Below are 24207 nucleotides of genomic sequence, written 5' to 3'. Positions count from 1 at the left end.
AACGCTTATAGAGTGAAATGGCTCGATCGGATCGATTCCGCAAAGCCGCTCTCAGATACATAGAGAGTAGCCATAAGTGTTTAGTGCTAGGTCATAGGATGTTTCCAGAGAGGCACAAAGTCCTTCGGTGCAAAAAGTAGCCAGTGCCTCTGGTGGTGTGTTTTTGTTTTACTTGATTTACAGTGCTTTTGTCTAGGGAAAACACGTTGGTTTTGTTAATGTAATATAAAACACAAAAACTTGACAAAACGTATCTGTGGTGGAAAGTCCACATTTATTGGAGTCCCAGTAGCCGCGGCTGGTGAGCCGGCGGAATGGGTTGTTGACGTTGCTGGCTGGGTCGGTTGCCGAAATCGTTCCCTGTTGCACGAGCGAGAGCTTCTGGTTTGCGCGAGGCAGGTCGCGCCAACTTCATCTTCATCAGTGCCGCTAGCGATGCCAGCGCCGCTACAGATGCTCCCCCACTAACGCGTCGCGATGCGTGATAAAGGAAAAAAAAAACGAAGAGAGTTATGTACAAGTCCTGTAAAGGGCCTGGAGGTATGGGCGAGCACAAAATGTCCAGGGGGTAGCGAAAGTCGATGATCCGAGTGGGGCGCCGGCGTTGGGTTCAGGCCTCGGGAGGTCGGACAAGGCTGAAGGGCGGTGGCCGAAGAAGGGCCACGGGGCAGTAGGATGAAATCAGAATATGGGTGTCCCAATAGGCAAAGGCGAACGGCACACTGCTCACGTGAGAAATGGCGCGCTGGGACGTGACCCATAAAAGATCACTGTTGAAAGCAGAAGTGTCTCGGTGGCAGGAGGCTTTGGGAGACGGGAAGGAGACATTGTTGTGCGCGAAAGTTTCAGGTGAAAGGGGCGGCGCTGAGCTGGACTGAGGCACAGAGCGCAGGTTATGGGAGGCCGAGTTCGGATGAAGTGGAAGCGTCTGGGCTTGCAAAAGGCCAGAGTGATGAACTGCGCGACTGCGGCCGCTCAGGTGTCCAAGTGCAGGGAAAGTGGATGTGGGACTGAGGGCAGAAGGGTGCTGTGTGTCGAGCTCACAAGAGGACTGTGCCGGAGCATGTGCGCCGGAATGCACAACACAGGTCGGTGGGACAACTGAGGTCAACACAGCGCTCTTGGCATCGCCGGGCGCCAGTGCCCGCCAGTGGCCTGATCGGCGCCCGGGGGTTCGGGGGCATGGAATGAAACGGAAGAGTCCGAGCCGACGCTGGGGCGCACGGGGCGTGGGGCATCCCTGGAGGCAGTGGTAGCAGCGCTTGGAGGGGCGGGTGGAGCAAGCTTGGGAGAGACCACGGTGTAGGATGAGGCAGCTGATTGGGAAGGGTGGCAAGAGACCTACGCGTGCTCGCGTGGCACTTGCCGAACCATGTGTGGGAGCTCAATCGGAGGCGGCAATAGTCGACACACCGGTATGGGGAGCGGCTCCTGTGCATAAGCTGGCGGAGGGAAAATCGAAGCAGCTCGTGTCGAGAATGCAGCCAGGGGCGGTGAGTCGAGTGACGCCGCCGCTTCTGAGTCCGGAACAGGAGCGCAGAGAGTCGGCGGGAGCTCCAAGCCAAAATATGCCATTGCTGGCTGGGTTGGTTGCCGAAATCGTTCCCTGTTGCACAAGCGAGAGCTTCTGGTTTGCGCGAGACAGGTCGCACCAACTTCATCTTCATCAGCGCTGCTGGCGATGCCAGCGCCGCTACATATCTCCAGTTATTAATGCAATTTGCAGTATATTTACCCTTTGTCCAAATCATCAAGCTCGCACTAAGTGATGTCATATCCGCTGCTAAAAACCACTGTATGGTGACACCGTCAGCTTCACGAATTTGTTTTTGCTAGCTAATTAAAATATTAAAAACCGCAGTATACGCGGTACGACTGATGCTAATAGCATCACTATAACTCATTCTGTGCAACCAACAGGCAAAACAATGCACTGAAAATGTGTTTCGGGTACTCTTTAATGCTGGTTGTTTGCCTGGAGTACCTTTGTAAATTTCTGGCAATAAATTTTTATGGCAAGGTTGAAACTCTCGTAAGGTTACCTGTTCAAATGAAAGAAGCAGGCCAATATTTGGTGAGTACTTATGTGTATGCGGAATGTAATTTTGCTTAGATTTTGCATACATACTCATGCATCCATATTCACACGCACGCGCGCGCGCGCACACACACACACACACACACGCGCGCACACACACAGAGAGAGAGAGAGAGAGAGAGACAGACAGAGAGAGAGAGTTGAATGCTTACCTCTTGAAATTTTCCTTACTGATTCACCGAGCTTAACTTAGTAATTTCTTTGGTATGTTTTTTTATAGCACTACCTCCGAAAAAGACCGGCATTTACAAAGACTCGCCAGACTGTGACTACTGCAAGCTTACTGTTGAATTTTTCTATGATGAACTCAAGAAGAAAGAAACAGAGGTTTGTACTCTAACCACACTTTTGAAATGCTGCGCTTTAATGTTTTGTTTCAAGTTTGTGCTATGCTTGGCTCAAGAAAGCTGCATGCCTTTTTTTAGGAGTTTATTAGTTTTGTTGCCTGTTGTCATATAAACATAATGGTGCTGTTTTACAGTTGCATCTTGGCATTTCGGTGAAACTTGTTAAGGTAGGAAGCAACTAAAGGCATTTAGGGGCTTTGTAGCCTTATTTCATGCACTCTCCTATGGCATCAGGTTTTTCTTAAGAGGGGTATGCATAGAGCTTTCCACTTGAGACAGTGTGCCTAAATAAATTCATTGTACAGTCTTATTTGTTGGTTTCAAGCATATTAATTGGTGTTAGTATTAGATGGAGAACCACAAGTCCTTGCTTGCTCTTTTAAGCTGGGCATTAATGCTCAAGAAATAGTTGGCCTTAAATTATTTTGTAGTTTTAATGGTCATGAGCTCGATGATGCTTTTTCTGTATGCAATAACAGTTACATGCATGTAAATAAAAACTGCAACAAAAGCCTTCAGCACTCGGTGGCAAAAAAAAAGGAAGCGATACCATAAACATTTCGTGCCTTGCATTCAGCTGAGCTGAAATTCTAAGTGCATTGCAGAAAGTTGGGAGATGTATTTTGTTGTTGCAGAAGTGCTTATTGTAGGCCTTTGTGTATCAGTCATGTGAAGGCTTCATTCTGGGAAGAGTAACTAGACACCAGGCATCATTGTCGGCACTGTCTGTCTACATGTTGGATTTTACATTCACAATGTGTAGCGTGGCATCAGAACTTGGACACCATGGCATTTTCTGTTCTTGGAAACGATAATGCCATTCTCTTTTTCACCCATGAGTGCCCCTCCAACAGTTTTGAGTTGCTGTCCAGAACGTAAAAAAAAGAAAAGGTTGCCACAGAATCAAGGGATTGTAGCTCGAAAAAATGAGCACGAAAACAACAGGAATGAACAAAACAGGAAACACACTGACCTTTTAGCTGTGACTTCTAGCTGTGAATCTAATCTGTCATCCAAAAAATGTCATTTGATTATCGTGCTGTGATAGTGACAGCATGCTGATACAATTTGTAACTTACTTTTCCGACATAAAAAGCCTTGATGATCTTGCATTCAAGCCTGCCTTTGGCATGCCCTAGAAACTTGGTTTCTTCAAATGAGTCTACATCTGCAAGCCTTACAGTGAACAGCAAAATGCCTCTCTGTGTCGTTTTGCACCCTGTTGTTTGTTCCTGTTGTTTTTGTGTGTTTTTTCATGCTGCAATCACTTGACATCATGGATCCTAACCAACTGGCCAGGCTAGCCATCCTTGTTTGCATTGGCTGCAGTCTTGCACCGAGACAGGATGTTAGAACTATTATAAGTAGGGGTGTGTGAATATCGAAATTTTCGAATACGAATCGAATACGAATATAAAGAAAAAATGGCTTCGAATATCGAATCGAATATCGAATATCTGGTCAGCACAAAAGATAAATTCAGAAAAGATAAACAAGCAAAAATTGTTGCTCATATTTTTTTCAAAATAGTGTACGGCCTATGCAACTGAAATAAACAAAACTAGACTGCCTGAGCACCATATAAAAAAAACATGATGTGCGCAAAAATGTATACTACTTAATTGAACTGCATAACAGTATCCAACCTGCAATGTGGTCAGGCAAAGTGCAATCCATAACATGACCAGACTGGAAACAAAAATAACATGATGTCTAGTAAAACTCATTAATTCGGAGTTCAAAGAACCGACAGAAATGCCCAGGTTATTTGAAGGTCGATTGTTAAAATGCCCCGCGGGCCCTGAAAAAAAAATATAGCGAAAATGCGGTAGTCTTATGAGGCGGCTCTATCGTGCAAACACCTGTAATCCCGTGGCGAGCACAAAGTTTCAGCGTGCTGGAAGACATTGTGAACGTAAGCGAGATGGGAATGCGCATTGACGTCGGAATGGTGAGACTGCTTTAAAAAAGGAAAAAAAAATTACCAGTGACGCGTCAGTCAGCGTCTGAAAGCGGCACGGTGCTGAGATCGGACTACTGGCGAATGCGCGGGCCGACAGTTGCCATTGCAACGGGCGAGTGGCCAAGCTCAGAAACCAAAACTACGCGGCCAGGTTATTTTTTTGACCTAGTGACAGGGGCCCTCCGAACATTGTCACGCCTGCCGTTAGGCCCACTTAAGATGTGCATGAGTTACAGTGCACCATGCAATACGCGGGATTTTTACAGGATCGGTTGCCCTGTTGTGACACCTCGACTCGCCCCTTCGGGAGCCTCATGCGAAATTCCGCAAGTAGGCTTTTCCGCATAGCGTAGTTGACCAAAACAAGATGGCGGTGGTCACGCTCAGAGAATTAAGGTGACAGAACGAATCCCATAGGTGTGGGCATTAATTAGATAACATATTACGGAAGGGTAAAAAAATAAACGCGCTTTCGTGTTGCAATTGTTAGAAGTGGGTCGCCCCCATGTTGTTCGCAGCATGTGTGGTGTGTGGGAAAGCCCACTTGCGAAATTGCGCACAAGGTCAAGCCTAGCGGCATCGGAATGCGATCGGTCCACGCGATAAACGGTGGATAAGAAAGAGAGCAGGGCCTTTATATTGTTTTCCTAGAACTTTAATCTCTATATTCAGATAATTTGCCCAGATGTTGCACTTCTGCAACAATCAGATTTACAAAAGTCGGCGCGGTATACAATCGCTGCCGAGTATTCGGGAATTTTCTAATATTCGGAAATTCACGAATATCATTTTTTGAATGCGAATATGAACTGAATATGAAACATATTCGATTCGTATTCGAAATTTCGAATATTCGCACACCCCTAATTATAAGTTATAGTGGTAACATGTTACTTTCTTGTGTCTGCAGTAAATAGGATTTCGATATGTGTTGCTTGCACTGAAAAGCAGACGAAGGGATTCATGAGCTGTTCAGCACATGGCTTCTTGCATGATGTCTTGTTAATACTGTTTGCCACATGTGCCGTTACTATTGTAGAGAGAGCTACAATGGGCTACCAGTTGAGCATTTCGCGATGGCTGAGAGAGGCCAGTTGTGCACATGCGCTGTTACGAAGCGCACCGCGCGCTTCGTTGCCGCCTCGTCGCACGCCGCTCTATCACCCGAACTGCGCGTCGCATGCGCAGCATTGCATATAAAAAGCAGAGATGCAATGGGCATCACAATGTTTGACATGGATGCTGAGAAGCAGAGTCCAGCCGCTGCTAAACGGCGGTATAGACATGAGAAGATTAACTCTAGTTGTCGCCTGGCACTTGGCTACTCAACAAAGAGAGAATGATTGTAAGAAGGTGCAGAGAGCAGAGGAGATGCCTGAACAGAGAGAGGAATGACTTGCCAGACGGAGATGTCGGACTGCCGAGCGTAATAGGCAGCACATAGCCGCTGAGATGGAGCCTATATGTCTCTCATTGCTAAACATACAGTGACCACAACAAGATCAGCCAGGGAAATGTACCTCCCGCTACGTATATCCTGGCATAGCAAGAGCTAAGCCACTGCCATTTTTTGTAATTGAATGAGGCAGGTTCACACCAAGTCCTCACATTTAGAGAATCTGGCCTATAAACTTTACTCCTGCAGAACAACTCAACGGTGAAGAGCAGTATTCTTTCTGAGCTCTGTATTTTTTTTTTTTCGTCTGTTCCATGCAGCAGTGGTAAAATATTGACTTGCTTTATCAGATATATCATGGGCTGTTGTCAGCTACAGTTGTTAAATCTACCCAGCATATGCATTGGATGGCTTACTTGTGGAACCATACCCAATGCCCATTAAATGCCTAATGTGTATTACTTAAATACTGTACGTCTATACTTTGTTGCCTCGCTGCAAGTATTGGATCTTTCATGCCTTGTAATTGTTGCAAAGTTACTTTGAGCTGCAAGACTACACTGTCATTATGAGTGACAAAGCTCACGTTTCGGCCGTGGTTTTGTAAATTGCCACGGGCATCAAGCAAAGGCATTCCTCCATGCAGCGTACTAATATGAGTGTGCACTATTATTGTCTGCTTGTGGGCGTGTGCTACAGGAGGAAATCAAGCGGGTGGTTGAGAAGTTTTGCCAGCTGTTCCCAGCCGCCAGCAAGGACAAGTGCATCAGCACCATCAACAGCTATGTGGACATGGTCATATCACTCATACTCCAAGAGTTTACCCCTGAGCAGATCTGCCAGGAATTGAAATTTTGTGCCTCGAGTGAGTGCTCAGTTTTAATGGCTTCTTTTTTTCTCTGATTCTTCTGGAAAAATTGCATGCAGCGTGGTTGTCTCTTGCACTGGTGAGCAGAATGGTTTGCTGGCTCCTGGTGCTGGGTACTTTCTGGCTGGGGCGTTGCTGTTATGCTGCTTTGCTGTTCTTTAACACTGTGGCTGTTGCTGCCTTGGGCTGTGACCTTGGTCCATTTTGTCAGTTTCAGCATAGGTGAATAAATTGCAGCTTTTGTTGGGGCTAGTCGGTAACTCGTAGCAGAGTCATTGAGTAGTATGTATAGACGCTTTACTGCACGAGAGCAGGGGTGCTGCTGTATTTGATCACGGGACCTCCGCCATTGCCGGCCTCAGGGCCTTCTCCTTTCGACGGCTGCTGACGCACTGGCACTCTCCTGCAAGGGGCTGCTTCAGCTCTCGCTGTGGATAATGAGCTGGCAGACAGTGCAGAAGCTTTGTGTGAATGCGCATGGTATGTGTTGGTGCTGCAAAATGCTTGATTCAGCCACCTCATTTCCATCTCCTTCTCACGGTTTGCATCGGCTCATATTATAGATAACATTTTGTCCTCACTTGTCGTTCCGGCTTCCAAACAAAGACTGTGCACGTTGTTCAGAGGCTGGTTTAAGCACGCAGTGGCATTTGGCTTTGCTCTGGCAAAAGTAAGACTGAAAACTGCACTGGAGTTTAGGACGTGCATATGAAATTTGCTGGAATCAGCTGAAATAGGCAAAATTTTATCATTAGAAACTTTACCACTATCCTGTGCATATGTGTAGTTCTAAACATATTCAATGTATTGGGTCAGTTTCATTGAAAGTGAGCATGTGGTTACAGGCATGTACACCCGCCGTCAAAAGTAAATTGAAGGCGGTTATGTCGAAAAAATATTTCTCTGAATCCAAAGCATAGCAGTCGAAATTTGTTGGTGCACTGTGTAATTCATACAATCACAATTTGGCTGAATATATTTATTCATGCATAAAATGAGGGCGATGAAATTACACTTTTTGGCTAAGATTGCCTTCCATTTACTTTTGACGGCACCTGTACAATTGACTTGCTTCCTCTGCACGATGACTACATTATGAATTTGTTTTAATACCCTATGACAATAACACGGTGAGAGTACGCCGGCGCAATATATATATATATATATATATATATATATATATATATATATATATATATATATATATATATAGTATTCACGTGCATTCACGTGGAGATTTTGATAAGTTTGGTCTTTTTTTTTTTGGTACAGTAACTCGCGGACGTTATGTCCTCACCAAAATCAGGATTTGAGCTTGCATGGAGGACAGCTCTAAGAAAAACTGTGGCCTGTGCCTCAACCTGCGTCGGCAGTTTTTCTGCCAGTCGACCTCAGGAGCATTAGCTCTACTTCTCCATACATTTCTTCAAAAACACTATTGACATACTTACGAAAACAGCGGTGTTAAAAACGTTTTTTTCATTACTACACAAGCTGTGGAGCAACGGTTCACACTGTACACCAGTGCTGTTAACAGTGGCTCCGAAGGCTAGAAATGACAGCTGCCCCAGTGCTGCCATCTCTTGTGCACAATGCAAACTGCTCTCTGTAAGCGGTCTATATGAGCTGCACACTGTCAGTTCTGGTTGAAGCCAAGACATGTATGGTAGCGTTGCACAAGACCATTAGTAGTCGCCGCCTGGGTGTTCAGCACCTCCTTTTCTTTCTTTTTTTACCTATAATTTAGAGTTTGTATGGGAAGCTTGCTGAATAACATTTCTATTCTTGCTAGCATAATTCATATTTCAAACCTCCCTTGTGGTCAAAACGTCTGCAGTACTTCCCTGAAGGTTGCACTTTCAATAGATAAAACCTCGCAGAACAGACAGTGTGAGCTGACACAGGAGGTATGACTGTGACATGGAAATAAGCTGCTGAAGGCTGTAATTAAAGTCATGAACATTAAAGACTTACCTATGATGAGAGCACAGTTTTAGTGAGACCGGGCATTTGCAGGGACACAGCACCCACTTGGACCTTGTTAGGTTGTCAGAAATGGCAGCTAGTATTTCACCCAGCAATGTCCCTTTATAGCATCACCGGGAGCATGCTGTAGGAAAGGGCTGTGAAGACGCTGTGCAGCATATGGGTCAGTTCTGCATCCGTGCTTAGTGTTGGTGGCATGCAAATGCATGCAGTATGTACTCGTATGTGCATGTGCAATTTCAAGGGGACTGTTCTGCTCCTTTGTGTAAATCCGTATTTAATATGTACAAGCATCATATGAAAACAGCAGGCAGTTTTTCTTTATTTGTTTCCCATCTATTACTAATGCACCAAAAAGTTTATTCTCAGTTGGTGCAGGAAAGCTTCATTTAGGCTCCTCAGGGACTGTATCTATTGGCAATATTATTTTTTATTTCCTGTGAACATTGTCTGCAGCATATTGCAGTGTCAGTGATTTTAAGCCGGAAAGATTCGAGCTGTCTCACTGTGAAAGCAGTTCACTGCAACTGCTTCAGCAGTGCAGCGTCACATAATGCATATTTGCTGTTGTTCCGTCTTGAATAGTATAACTACGAATCGAATCATTTCAAGAATCATTTCTTTGTTATGCTATAAGGCACTTGTAGTATGAGAACCACTGCACCTGCCGCAGTAGCTGTGGTGCTGTTAGACATTTTCAAGGTTCGGCTACACATACATAGGTACAGGAGCGGCCAGAATAATACAGAGCACAGGAACGGTCGCAGGTGTGCAGAGAACTGCTTATGAGCGCTACCCAGCATGAGCGTCGGGAGCTATGCGTGTTGGCACGCGCAGATAGGTGCTGGGGTACGGACCTACTTTTTTTCCGCAGGCCTATTGGTGTCACTGCTTAATGTATAGTCTGCATGCCTGCAGCAAAGGAAAGGCTGCTCGCTTCGTGGTGCAACACAGCTTGGCGCTCGGCGCGACATCGACAATAAACTCAGCCCGCTTGGAGGAAGGCATCACCTGGCGGAATTGCTCGGAACGGCTCAGCATCTTTCGAGCAAATAACGCCAGGGTTGAAACAAAGAGTGGGGCTCGGTGGCGGGTACTCTCGCTGCACACGGAGAGCCAAGTGTTTCTTTCTGCCATTGATAGGTGGCGCTTAGATGCAGTTTCTCCTAGATGCGTCGCCTGTCACGTGCTCCGTATTATTCTGGCCGCGCCTGTACCTCCGAAAGTAGGTTAGACGGCTGCTATCATAGCTTAGTTGGGAGAGCACTGTGCAGCATGCAAACATTGTCGGTTTGGATGCCACTGGCAGCATGTGGTTTTTTTCATCTTCTTTCTGTGAAGTTCTCTCTTATCCAAAATGATTACACAATTCTGAACAGCCCCACCGTAAAAAAGAAACATTTAGTTATATGTGTGTCTGTTCCTATGTCCTTGAGATTGCCATTCTGGCATTCATCAAAATTTATTGAAGAGGGAAGGAAGCGTGGCTAGATATTGTAAAAGGCTAAGGCCAGTTATTACTCGTCTACTGGCATGACCCTGTCCTTGTCAAACCCTGGCAAAATAACAAAGTGAGTTGGAGCCACTTTCTGGTCACATTTTGCTTTGAAATTTGTTCCAAGTTGGAAATACTTGACAGTAGCATTGATGGCAGTGCATTCTGTAATGCTGCTGTATTTAGAAGTCAAACCTTATTAATTGGCTCTGTTAATTCGGAAAACCGGGTAATTTGGACTACTGGCAAGGTCCCAGCTGATGCCCATGTTAGGCTATGATGTCAGACACTCGTTAATTCGACTGCTGCTGCGCTTGCAGTTAATTCAAATGTACTCCAATAGGGAGACCATGTGGAGGCATAACTGGCATGACAAGCAGTTGTCCAACTCCTAAAGCTTCAAGTGCATGGTGCACTATTGCTCGTGCACCGCTTTGTGTGCACAATGGCAAGCGTGACATTCATCGGAGGGCCACCGTCACTGGGCTGGAAAATCATCTGGCTGCGTAGTTTCGTCTTAGGAGCTTCGCCACCAGACTGGGGACTGCGATGGCTATCGGCCATGCGTCCAGTCTCTCCAAGAGTGGCTGATAGCTGCCATCCGAGCCGAGCTGAGTGCCGTTGCAGATGCAGATTGGCGTGTTGCTGGTCTTTTATGTCTTTTTAAAAGGCATCTGGCTTTCTTAGCACCAAAGCTTGTTTTCGTTGCCTATGTCCGTGTCGTTCTTCCGCTCTTCCAGTGCTCCGAAAGTGTGTGCTCCTCACGTGCTGTGTGAGGTCTGCACATTAGAGCCTTCCTACATGCAACACTGCTGCTGGTGAGGAGGCTGCATTGCGACTGCCTTGCATAGTGCAAGAGGATGCGGCGGCCCATACCAATTTATAGCAGTTTTGCCTTGAATACAGAGATTTTTTTGTACATGATGCTTTTGTGTTTGTGTGACCACTTTTTTGCTTTTCTCTGTTTCAGCAGTTGTATCTGCGCCTGTTGTTCCACCCAAGAAAGTGTCGGATGACAAGTGCGACCTGTGTATGGTTGTGGTGAAGTTTGTCTATGATCAAATCAAGGACGAGAAAACTGAGGTTTGTTCTGTTGACATTTTTTACGCTCTTAACATCAGTATCGCATTGACTTTCTACTAGTGTTCAGCGAGATGTTGTAATTCAATTTCACTAGCATTGTACTAGTTATGGTATTAGAAAGTTGCAAGTGGAATTATAACAGCATTCTAAGCTTTCATTTTGTGCAGGCTGCCTTTAAAACATCCTGTTCAGATAAATGATCTGCTTAGCTGTATAGTTTGGCGACGATTGTTTAGTTTTACATAGACACGAAGGGGGAAAAAAAGGAATCTGGTTAAGGTAAACAATTTTATCTTGTGTGGGCTGGTTGATTTAAACTTTTGCATTGTGGCACGAATGAAATTGAACTGGTTTGCACTTGGTGATGTTATGAGTGGCAGAGCAGCGTTCAATTGCAGCTGGGCTTGCATGTTGCTTGTGACCTCGCACATTCTGTTCAAGTAGAAAACAGCAGTATTTTACATAAGTATGAGGGTTTCAACTGAACGCTGATCATATGTCCTCCTATGCAAGAAAAAAAAAAAGCAACTTTTGGAGAAAAAGCTGCTGCTCACACCAACTCAGTGATTGATTGCAAAAAAAAAGTTGTTAGGTTAGGGATGCTTCTTTAAGGTGAAATTATGGTAAGCTAAACACAATCTCTAGGTCCCAGCACTTGCAATAAACCATCTTTAAAGTAGTTAAAGTACAGTAAAAGTTGTGAAAACAAAGGAAGGTTTAATAATACAGCATTAATATATTAATAGTTTTGAGGTAAAAGTGCATACTGTATTCTTCAGTGCACTGCTTGTGTATTATGGAAATTGAAGCTTTCTGTTGGCTTTTTTTTTTTTTTCTGGTGCACAAACTGCTCTACAAACCAAACCACCCAAGGAGGGTGCGCGAGCTTTGAGCACGCAGTCAGGTTGATAAAATGACTACGTTCAAAGTTTAATGTTCAGGGTTTTCTTTTTTCCTTTTTGCAAGACTAATCCTCCTTGCCTTACTTTTCCTAGCCATAGTTAACATGCATTGAACATTTTCATATTTTGTAGTTTTATTTTTTGGGGGGTGGCCAGCTACTCTGAAATTCTGATGGGAGCTAGAAGTGCTCTTCGAGATAAATTGTGTTATCTGTCTCTAGGGTGACCTCTGACATCTAAGCCTATTTTCGCTGAGTATTGACCACCACCAAGAGTGTTGCTACTGAAAGAGTAATCTCTTCATTCGCAGGAGAGAGATGTAGGGATGTAGGGAATGATCAGATAAGTCTACATTAAAGGAGGTGTCAATCAAAGCTTTATGCACTACCAGCACTTGGTGGCATAGAGTACTGACTTTCCATGCTGCACTTTGTTGTTGGAAAGCATAGCATAATAGACTTCTCATAGCGTGACATCCATGCTCAGTGAGTATTGAATTCGTTAGTCAGAGCTGAGAAATTACTCCATGAGGAGGGTGTAAGGTGGCACAAAGATGGTAGATACCTGTGGCTTTCCTTTCCTGCTGCTTTTGTAGAATTTTCCTTGTTTTAGTGCAGGAGCACTACTTCACAACGTCTAACTGGCTTACAGAGTTGACCATGCTGTGCCAATTTGATTTGCTGCGCCAAGCCATGCCTGAAGGGCAATTTACGCCCATTGCAAGTATACAGAGCCAAATTTAGCTGAGTGTTATTGTCTGCTGGGCAACACTGGGCACTCGCCACGAACCGGATGTTTCATACATTGTTTCTGATAGCCTGGAGCAATATTTTGAGGCAAAAGTAGTTCAGGAGCTTGACATGCCTGACACGTTTTACACCTTCATGATTGACGAGGGCCCAATCCCCGAGGCCAAGGTGCAGCAGCTGGACGTGCTTGTCCGCTACTACTGTGCTAACACTGAAAATGCTGTGGTGTAGCACCTCCAGTCCTTTCATTTGGGCCATGCGACCGTTAATGAGCTGTTTTCTTGCACTGAGGATGCCCTCAGTGATGTTCGCAAGAAGAACATATCTTTTCACAGTGACGGCCCTAACGTAATGAAAAGCCTTAAGCGAAGGCTAAAGAAGGAAGTGAACCCCAACAAGGTTGACATCGGTGAATGCGGCTTCCAAAAAGTTCACAACGCTTTTGCTTCTGGGCTGGGTATGTTCTGCACAGAAGTGTGGAGTTTCTTGTAACTTATGTCCACTACTATTTCAAGTTTTCCGCAAGGCATGTGGACATGCAGGTTTCCGTCGAACCGTGGATTTCATCGGACAAGCAGGAGCTGCTGAATTATCTAGGGCTACCCTAGCTAGAGTTATTGCAGCACGTGAAAAGCAGATGGCTGACGCTGCCTCCTAGTGTTGAGCGAAAGCTCAAGTCATATGATGCCCTCACGGCATTCTTCTCCAAAGCTGTGGACAGCCAAGGTGTTCATCTATGAGGCACAGTTGTCGGTCATCTGTGATTTGTGACAAAACACTGCAAGCAAAGTTGTTTTTCCTTCAAAACGCTGCTCAGATACTTGGCAGATTTCAAACTCTCTTCCAAAGCAAGGACCCTCTCCAACATGTTTTATATGTATGACGATATGTTGGTTCTCGTGGAGTTTTTGGACTAGTTGCGAACATAATTGCTCTGTTGCATTTATTGTTGCCAGCCTGCTCCAAAAGTGCTCCAAAATAGCCTACAAATTGCTCCAAACCTGCTCCAAAATGAGACTTTTGCTGATCCAAAGCTGCTCCAAAATAAGACTTTTGGTGCTCCCGTGCCTGCTCCAAAAGGCTGGAGCCTGCTTCCACCCCTGGAAGTGTGACCTTGAAGGTGACCTTGGCGAAACCTAGCACAGCAACAGCCCATGCAGAAATAAAACACTAAATATTTCCGTGACTGGGTTTAGAACCCACGGCGGCTCAAACAGAAGAGCTTCGCTGGCCACTGCACGAGGGCACTATGCTTTTGCCGCAGCCGATCACGCCTCTCTTTATACTGCAACAAACTCTTGTGTTGTGCATTGCACATGGTCATCTTCATCAACTTCCATCTGCGACGTGAACAGATGAGATCAGCTTACCCTCCATCAGAGCTTAACTTGAGTCTAGTATCATCGCCAGATGTGCTGACGATCCAGCAAAGCAAAACCATGAGCCAATCAGTCTAAACACATGCTTTCGCCAGTCTACTTGGTTTGGCTACATTAAAACACTACCACTTTTTTTTTTTTTTGAGATCTAAGTCTGTATTGTCATTTTTTTGTTTTCCAGGAGAGGGTAAAGCAGGCGCTGGACCAGGTGTGCTCCTTGCTTCCCGACTCACTGCAGCAGAAATGTGTCAACATGGTGAACACCTATTATGACATGCTAGTGAACCTCCTCCTTCAGGAACTCGTCCCTGAGCAGGTGTGCCAGGAACTTGGCTTGTGCTCCTCTGGTAAGTGCTGATTTGTTTGCATTGTGGCAGCTGGTGTATTTTGAGTTGTCAGTTTCCTAGACGGGCCGATGTGAGGGGTGATAGAATGAAGGCCTCAATGACCTGTTGAAGCTGTCTTCAGTGATGGTTGCCCTTGTCCAGGCGTCCTCTGTGCCCAAGCAAACTGGCAAGCTTTGCCCCTTCCTGAAAAATATTAGGTCCCTTGCTTATTTTTGGTGATAGAAGGCCATCCTGTATATTGCCTTTTGCTGTTGCCTTGGTGGTTTGATGTACCTAATTGGCAGAAAGAGATTTTTTTGTGGTTGGCAGCATCGTTACTGTGCATCTATTCAGGAGAAGCTGAGCTAGGCTTGCTTTCAATGAAAGTGTTTATACTTGTTCCTGTGATTTGAGGAGTAAGTACCATCTGTGGGCCACTTTAGCTTTCGTTGTCGTTTCGCGCCAGCTTGATGGTTTTCACAGGAGACTTGGCCATGCTGTTTTTGTCTTGGGTAGCCTGGACTTGATGTCATGTGTTCGTAGTCCCATTCACCTGAAAACTTGCTTAATGTTTTGCTGGAAAACTGTAGGCCATTATCAGTGGCAGCACTCTTCGAATGCCCTATCTTGCAAAGTGAGCTTTTACTCGACGTATCACATGAGCGGATGGAGGTGACTTGAGCTTTGCACAACAGATACTAATAACTGTTTACCATTTTATTTCATTGTGAGCTCCAGTACATTTCTAAAGGAAAGTTTGGGTTTGGCTTCACTGTCCTCTTGCTGTGCTGGTGCGTGCAGTTAACACACTTCAAATTTTGTCCTTTGGTTTAGTATATATCTTGCAAAATCTCAGTAATTGAACGTCAGGTAATTTGGAAAACCAGGTAATTTTGACTACTTGCAAGGCCCCAGCTGATGCCCAGTAAGGCTGTGATGTTGGACGCTTGTTAATTTGGATGGTGGTGCATTTGCATTAATTCGAGTGGGCTCCCATAGGGAGACTATGTGGTGGAAGCATGACTGGCATGGCAAGCAATCATCGAAATATTCCTCCTCAAGCTTGAAGTGCATGGTGCACTGGTGCTTGCGCACCTCCTTGAATGTGCAGCGGCAGGCGTAACAACAATTGGAGGGCAGTCTTCTCTGGGCCAGGAAATTGTCTGGCTCTGTAGTTTCGTTTTAGGAGCTTCGCCGCCAGGCCATGATGACTGCGGTGACAGCGGCTATCGGCCATGCATCTGCGCTCTGAGAACAGCTGATAGTTGCCATTCGAGCTGAGTTGGGCACGGCTTCAGATGCAGATTGGCGTGTTGCTGGTCTTTTATGTCTTTTTAAAAGGCATCTGGCTTTCCTAGCACCAAGGCTTGCTTTCGTTGCCTCTGTCCGTGTCGTTCTTCCACTCTTCCAGTGCTCCGAAAGTGTGTGCTCCTCACGTGCTGTGTGCGGTTTGCACGTTAGAGCCTCCCTACATACAACACTGCTGCTGGTGAGGAGGCTGCATTGTGACTGCCTTGCATAGGGCAAGAGGATGCGGAGGCCCATACCAATTGGGAGCAGTTTTGCCTTGGAATTCTCAATAGTGTGCAGGTAGTAAAGCACATAATGGAAACTACAAAAATGATATTTGCTGTGCAGTTTTTATGTCTGAAGCAAACTCTATTGCCCCGTTTTTCACCAAATAAATTTACTTTGATGTGAGTGCTTTTTGGCATTTTGTAGGGAACCATTCGATAATTTCGACATTTATACTGGTCCCTTGAATACAGAGATTTTTTTGTACGTGATGCTTTTGTGTTTGTGTGACCACTTTTTTGCTTTTCTCTGTTTCAGCAGTTGTATCTGCGCCTGTTGTTCCACCCAAGAAAGTGTCGGATGACAAGTGCGACTTGTGTATGGTTGTGGTGAAGTTTGTCTACGATCAAATCAAGGACGAGAAAACTGAGGTCTGTTCTGTCAATGTTTATTACACTCTTGGCACCAGTATTGCATTGGCCCCCTCCTAGTGTTCAGCGAGGAGAGGTTGTAATTTAATTTCACTAGCACTGTACTACATTGAACGACCGAAAATTCGGAGGCCTGATTTTTCCGACATGCTTGATTATTTGGACTTTTTCGCGGCACTGCAACATGGCCCATACTGGCAATGTATAAGAGCGCCTGAAATTTCGGACGCACGTGACTGACTGCTCGATTTTTCGGACCTTGTTCGCAATCGCAGCTGTTACCCAAGCTGCCATATAGTGCGTACAGTGGGACCTCGTTAATTCAAACTGCAGGAGAGATCGAAAACGTTGGAAAAGAAAACGAAATTCAGGCTTAAAGGGAGCCTTTTAACATGCGATGCTGAAATTCTGCGCGATTCGGCACATTGCGCCCGCGTGGTTTCGAATTCCTACTGTTCTTGAATGTGTTCCGCCGCATGAACTTGGACAGTAGTCAAAGTTCGCGAAACTCATCTGTGCCGAGTCTTTCGTCCTGAATAGGGAAAGAGGTAGCAGCGAAGCGCGTGGGAGGCGTACGGGTTCATGGAGACGGCGAGTGCGGGAGGAAATGGTGGTGGATTTCAAAGCGAGGTAGCGCACTCGTGGCAAAACACACCGAAATCCTGACTTTTCTATTTCAAAACTGTAAAGAACTGGTGTTCCGATGGCAGGCAAGACGCCTCTCATTATACGCAAGCCACCGCAGAGTGCATATCGCCGGATACGATGTCCGTTTTGGCTCTAGTTGCTAGGCCTAATGACGAAGGCCAATGCTGACGGAGTGCTTGCTTCAGCTGTTTCTCGGTTCTTATTGTTTCACCATCTTCGTGTTCTCTTCCAGGCCCATCGTACTGCGGGCGCAGCGCAGTTCCCGTAGCAGCATGTTCGCTTTCCCGTTTAGAGTTTGTCCCAACCCGTGCGTTCATCGGCGACATGCCGAGGGCAGCTCAGACAGGCCGAGCTCGTGAAAGTAGTCGCCGCCCGTTGTCAGTGCACATGTCGCGGGGCGAAATTTAGTCATGAGGAGCTTTAGAATGTGTGCAAGACAACTTGCCCTTTCCTCCGGCATATTGATGATAATAAATTCGCGATTTTCTGGACTGCCTGATTTTTCTGTCGTTTTCGCAGACGCTAGAGAGTCCGAAAAATCGGTCGTCGACTGTAGTTATGGTATGAGAAAGTCGCAAGTCTAAATTAGAAGGGCATTGTAAGCTTCCATTTTGTGCAGGCTGCCTCCTGTTTGGATGAATGATCTGCTGTGCAGTACAGTTATGTGATGATTGTTTAGTTTTGCATAGACGCAGTGGGGAAAAAAGGAATCTGGTTAAGGTAAAGAATTTTATCTTGTGTGGGCAGGTTGATTGAAACTTTTGCATTGTGGCACGAACGTAATTGAACTGTCTTGGACGTAATGATGTTCTTCCTCCTTTTCAAAAGTGGCAGAGCAGTGGTCAATTGCAGCTAGGCTTGCATGCAGCTTTTAACCTCGCACATTCTCGCACAATAACAATAGTATTTTGCGGAAGTATGAGGGTTGCAACTGACCACTGATCACATGTCCTCCTATGCAAGAAAAAAAAAGCAACCGTATGAGTAAAAGCTGCTGCTCACACCAACTCGGTGGTTGACAGCAGATGCGCTGTGACATTTAAGAAAATAGATTGTTAGGTTAGGGATGCTACAGCTAAACACATTTGCTAGGTCCCAGCACATACAATAAACCATCTTTAAAGCAGTTAAATTACAGTAAAAGTTATGAAAACAAAGGAAGGTTTAATAATACAGCATTAATATATTAATAGTTTTGAGATAACAGTGCATACTGTATTCTTCTGTGCACTGGCTGTGAATTATGGAAATTGAAGCTTCCTGTTGGCTTTCTTTATTTTTGGCTCACAAACTCTGCTGTGCAAACCAAGCCACCCAAGGAGGGTGCATGAGCTTTTAGTATGTAGTCGTGTTAATAAAAATTATTCTGTTCAAGGTTTTCTTTTTTCCTTTTTGCAAGACTAGTCCTCCTTGCCTTACTTTTCCTAGCCATAGTTAACATGCATTGAACGTTTTCATATTTTGTAGTTTTATTTTTTGGGGGGTGGCCAGCTACTCTGAAATTCTGATGGGAGCTAGAAGTGCTCTTCGAGATAAAATGTGTTATCTGTCTCTAGGGTGACCTCTGACATCTAAGCCTATTTTCGCTGAGTATTGACCAACACCAAGAGTGTTGCTACTGAAAGAGTAATCTCTTCATTCGCAGGAGAGAGATGTAGGGAATGATCAGGTAACTTTACATTAAAGGAGGTGTCAATCAAAGCTTTATGCACTACCAGCACTTGGTGGCATAGAGCACTGACCTTCCATGCTGCACTTTCTTGTTGGAAAGCATAGCATAATAGACTTCTTGTAGCGTGACATCCGTACTCAGTGAATATTCAATTCATTAGTCAGAGCTGAGAACTTACTTCGTGAGGAGGGTGTAAGGTGGCACAAAAATGGTAAATCCCTGTGGCTTTTGTTTCCTGCTGCTTTTTAGAATTTTCCTTGTTTTTTTTGTTTCAGATCTAAGCCTGTATTGTCATTTTTTTGTTTTCCAGGAGAGGGTAAAGCAGGCGCTGGACCAGGTGTGCTCCTTGCTTCCCGACTCACTGCAGCAGAAATGTGTCAACATGGTGAACACCTATTATGACATGCTAGTGAACCTCCTCCTTCAGGAACTCGTCCCTGAGCAGGTGTGCCAGGAACTTGGCTTGTGCTCCTCTGGTAAGTGCTGATTTGTTAGCATTGTGGCAGCTGGTGTAATTTGAGTTGTCAGTTTCCTAGACGGGCCGATGTGAGGGGTGATAGAATGAAGGCCTCAATGACCTGTTGAAGCTGTCTTCAGTGATGGTTGCCCTTGTCCAGGCGTCCTCTGTGCCCAAGCAAACTGGCAAGCTTTGCCCCTTCCTGAAAAGTATTAGGTCCCTTGCTTATTTTTGGTGATAGAAGGCCATCCTGTATATTGCCATTTGCCATTGCCTTGGTGGTTTGATGTACCTAATTGGCAGAAAGAGATTTTTTTGTGGTTGGCAGCATCGTTACTGTGCATCTATTCAGGAGAAGCTGAGCTAGGCTTGCTTTCAATGAAAGTGTTTATACTTGTTCCTGTACCATCTGTGGGCCACTTTAGCTTTCGTTGTCGTTTCGCACCAGCTTGATAGTTTTCACAGGAGACTTGGCCATGCTGTTTTTGTCTTGGGTAGCCTGGACTTGATGTCATGTGTTCGTAGTCCCATTCACCTGAAAACTTGCTTAATGTTTTGCTGGAAAACTATGGGCCTCTTCGGATGCCATATCTTGCAAAGTTAGCTTTCACTTTACGTATCACATGAGCAGATGTAAGTGACTTGAGCTAATTGACTTTCCAGAAATTGCTGTAGTTGCTCACAGATTCTAATAACCAGTTATTGTTTTACTAATTTGTGAACTCCAATCCATTCCAGAAGTCAAGTTTTGGTTTGACTTTACTGTCCTCTTGCTGTGCTAGTGCATGCAGTTAATGCACCTGAAACTGAAATTTAGTTCTTTCGCTCAGTATTTGTGTTGGTCCAAAGCGCACTGCCACATGCACATCGTAAGGTGCTTTCCATGCCAATGTGTGATGCATGCAATGTGTGATGCATTTGTCCTCTAAGGAAGCTAAAAGCCTTAATTGGTGACACCTTTTTGACGGTCATTTATAGATTGTAATCGTATACAGCAGATGTGGCATATGTACAAAATGAGTGAACGGACAAATATGTGTGCATGCAGAGCTACTACAAGCCAGTGTTGCCATGCAAGAGGAAAAAAAAAATGATGGGTGCCATTAAATAGTTCACAGCTAGACTTTTTTTCCATTTCACAGTAATAAGAAATGCGTTGCTTCCCCCCTCCTCCCCTCCCCCTCCCACAGACTTTTCCTTTTTCCCTTGAGTGTAGACGCAACCTGTGGGGAATGCATCCCATTTCCCCAAAGCCAGGCAGTGAAGTTAGTTACTCTTACAACAGCATTCTTGGGATTGTGAAATTTGTATAAACCTTTAAAATCTTGAAGAAAGGTGTGTGTTTTGTAGTGCGTTCCTTCAGCAGTGTTCAGTAGTTGTACCAAATACGGGATTTTGTACTGGAGTCGGCAGTTGCAGCACAAAGATTAGCTTTTATGCTGATTTCAGAAAATTTATGTGAAAAGCTAATTCTTAGGGTAAGTTTACCTGTCAGCTTACATTGGCTCTGTGGTGGGCATGTGGTGAGAAAAAGTGCAAGTTTTCCCGAAGTTTCGAAGTTGATAGGAAGACACACCTTACTTCTTTCCCTCATTCTGAATTCTAGAAGGCAGCCTTTCTCTGTTTGTTGTGCTCACCCAATTCCTTCCTTTCTTGTCCTTTCTTTTACTTCTCTGTGACTGGTTTCTCCTTTCTTTTTGCACCTGCAGCACCAGGAAAACCTATGGAAACAAAGCTGCCCACCAGTGCCAATGATGAAGAATGCCCTGTGTGTGAAATAATGGTCAAGCTCATTTACAATGAACTGAAGGACCAGAAGACTGAGGTGGGTGTAGAGGGGCCTCGTGGTGCAGGCCAGACTTGGTGCTCTTATCCTCTGAATTGCATTGTCTACGCTGGTAGCATTGGCACACAGTAGTGATTTTCAGTAGCAGGTGGGAAGTTGTAGATACCGTTGGCTGCTTTTGCAGTAATATAAGCACCAAAGTGGAAGTTGAAATTAGCTGGGCATGCAGTTTTCACTTCATTCTTGGTACTTGAGAAGTGAGTGCAAAATATAGAGGCCTAAGTTCTGCTGCTTTTTATACTTAGGACGCATATATAAAAAAACAACACTGGAGCCAAAATAAAAAGTCAGAGGGGCCACAAAGGATTGTAGGGGTTTTGCACCTACTTCACTTGAAGCTCTCTTTGGGTGGAATGCTGCTGTACGAACTGCTCATGTGTGCAAACGCAGTTGAGATACCATTTGATGGACCTCACACACACATCACGTATGCTCACACAGAAGGAAAGTATTGACAAATGAAGGTGCGTAGAATAAAATTGTCTTGGCCTGCACACATTCAAAGGATTGCAAGTAGGTCGGGGAGCTTCATTTTGTTCACATTCAGGGCACACATGGTGCCTGAGCACATGACGGATGTCATCAAAAAGTATGACTCTACCGTATTTACACGAATGTAAGTCGACCCCCCCACATCACATTTCAGAAAAAAAAAATTTAAAAATTGGAGGCCGTCGTTTAAGCTTGGCCTTTAATAATAGAATGTGATAGCATTATCCTGCGGTCGCCGCTTATCGCCAGCCGCTATCAGCTGCCGCGCGCGGGCATGCCCGTGGGCACATTCCAAAACGGAAATGTATTAATCACTGGACTAAGCGTCCACACTTGCCCCATCGTCCTCACTAGCGCCGCTGTTGTGATCGCTGCTGTGGTCCCACAGCACGTCGTTCTAACGTCGCCATGCGGTGAAATCCCTCACTTCGCAAACAGCCACATCACGACATTGCGTGGAACAGCTGAAAATTTCGCCTCACTGCAGCTGCCACACCTCTATTACCCGTGGCGAACATCAAACTTCCGGGCCGCACAGTTGTTCGTTTCTTCGCCGTAAAGAATGACAGCCTCTTGAATGTAGCCATGAACAAGCGCTGGTCGCTTACCGGACCCGGAGCACAAATGACGACTGACAGAGACCTACATTAAAACTTGTGAAACATGGCTGGCAGTAGTCAAATGCATCAGAGCGAAACGAAAGAGAAGCTATGCGGTGAGCTGTGTCGGCTCTTCTGTCGGCTTCCGACATTCTCCGGCACCGCTGCCATTCCAAGTGGCAGTGCCGCCGCGATTGGAACAGCGGCCCTTCCATCAACTATTGACGTTCTCTTGAGCGCCAGGAGCGCAGTTGAAAGTAATAATAATAATAAAAAAACTTAGAGGATGCCTTTTAAGAGTAGAAAGCGAATGCATCGTCGGGCCGCCGCCGGTTTTCAGCAGCCGCAATCTGCAGCCACGTGTGAGGAGTTGAGGGGTGCCGGTTTGCTGCTTATCAATAGCCGCCATCGACCGCCGCGCGTGGGGAGTGGACGCCGGTCCTGCATGTTGACATAGCAGCTGCTCAAGGCCAGCACCAAGAGCGATGTGATGGAGCCGCGCAGCAGAAATCCAACCACGCGGTAGCATGCCTGATATCTCGTTTGTCTCGCCTTTATTTATGGTGCGATGCTTTGGTTTCGATTGTAAGTCAACTCTCCACTTCGGATTTTCAAATTTCGAAAAATGGGTCGACTTACAGTCGTGTAAATTTTGAAAAATGGGTCGACTTACAATCGTGTAAATTTTGAAAAATGGGTCTACTTACCATCGTGTAAATACGATAGGTTGGATTGCCATGGCAAGGCTATGATGGTGTGTAATGCAAGCTTCCACTACATGTGTGGAAAGGGCTACAATAGTGATTTTTGTAGAAACAGATGTCGTTGCTGGCGGAATTAAATTGAGGAATGAAGTAATTTGTTTTTCACCTGATGAGTGAAATAACTTTTAATTTACATGCATGAATTTTTTTCAGTCTTTCATCATTCATTTTCGATCATATATGAAGAATCTTTTTGAGCAGTAGTGAAGAAATTGTTTTCAGGTCTCGTTTGAGTAGTACAGTAAGACCTCAATAATTTAAAATCCTACTTAATTTGAAGGTCTTTGGTGGTCCCCAAATTTACGACAAAAATTTTACTTGATAATTTGAGGAGCCAGTGTCACTGGATGAATAGTTCATTGACTTTGATCGTGGCCTCCGAGACTCCCAATGCAGGGGAATGTTGTGTGAGTGTGTAGTACAGATAACTAGAAACAATGCATGCAATCCTGAATTGTGCATACTGGAATGTGTCCAGTAAGTATAATTTTTGTATCAAGGCATAGTACAAAGTACTTTTTACTCAAATGGCAGAACAAGAAATAATCTCTGGTTTTGTGTTTTGTAATTGCCTTTTTGAATTGCTTTATTTTCACAATATCTCCTGTGGTTCTTGTCTTGTCCCTGATGTCTACAACTGCATGGCATCAAAGTGCAATTTTAGTTTGTACAGCTGAAGCTGGATATATCGAATTCGAAGGGGATCGCAAACTAGTTTGATATATTGATAATTTGATATATAAAAATGACAGTGGATAAGCGTATCTGTAACCTAGAATCAAGAACACATTGCACCTGTGCTACTGACATGCTGCCCGCTGGTGTGCTGGCAGTGTACTTCTTGCAAAGCGTTGCTAGGCCTAACTTTTTTGCATCAAAGTTGCATTGGACGGCGCTTTGGAACTAGCCACTACTTGTCATATGGTCTCAGATCCCGTTACCAGTACACTATAAATCGAATAGTAAAATACTGTTCATTTACGCGATTCCTTTGGAAGTGAAGTGCGCCAGGTGATAGCCGCCGCTAGGCTTTAGTTAGGTTGGCTTCACTGCATGGATTGTTGTGGCGCGGAAATAGTACAAGGGACTGAAGGCTACCCTCGTGCATATCCCATGTTCTTCTCGTCATGGGATTTTGCAACATGAGTGCTGCCAGCAGGTGGCCAAGGTTATGCAGCTGACCCTTCCCTG

The 24207-nt window shown here is 45.1% G+C and overlaps 1 protein-coding gene and 1 pseudogene across 3 annotated transcripts in view; both read left to right on the top strand.

Annotated features, from left to right (window-relative positions):
• The window catches only part of Sap-r (prosaposin), an 84479-nt gene that overhangs the window by 19311 nt on the left and 40961 nt on the right, over positions 1-24207 (top strand). For 2 of the 3 annotated variants that reach the window (XM_077649648.1, XM_077649649.1), the window contains exons 19-25: positions 2319-2425; positions 6504-6669; positions 11124-11236; positions 14448-14613; positions 16429-16538; positions 19169-19334; positions 21025-21140. In XM_077649648.1, the coding sequence (XP_077505774.1) occupies positions 2319-2425; positions 6504-6669; positions 11124-11236; positions 14448-14613; positions 16429-16538; positions 19169-19334; positions 21025-21140 (944 nt within the window). Of the gene's footprint in view, positions 1-2318; positions 2426-6503; positions 6670-11123; positions 11237-14447; positions 14614-16425; positions 16539-19168; positions 19335-21024; positions 21141-24207 lie in introns of all 3 variants that reach the window. The other variant, XM_077649647.1, reaches the window with a different exon arrangement.
• Positions 11645-13999, top strand: LOC144116451 (uncharacterized; annotated as a pseudogene).

Source organism: Amblyomma americanum, chromosome 1 (assembly GCF_052857255.1).
Source record: "Amblyomma americanum isolate KBUSLIRL-KWMA chromosome 1, ASM5285725v1, whole genome shotgun sequence".
Taxonomy (NCBI): domain Eukaryota; kingdom Metazoa; phylum Arthropoda; class Arachnida; order Ixodida; family Ixodidae; genus Amblyomma; species Amblyomma americanum.
The sequence above is the reverse complement of the archived record's forward strand: the minus strand, read 5'-3'. Positions and strand labels throughout refer to the sequence as shown.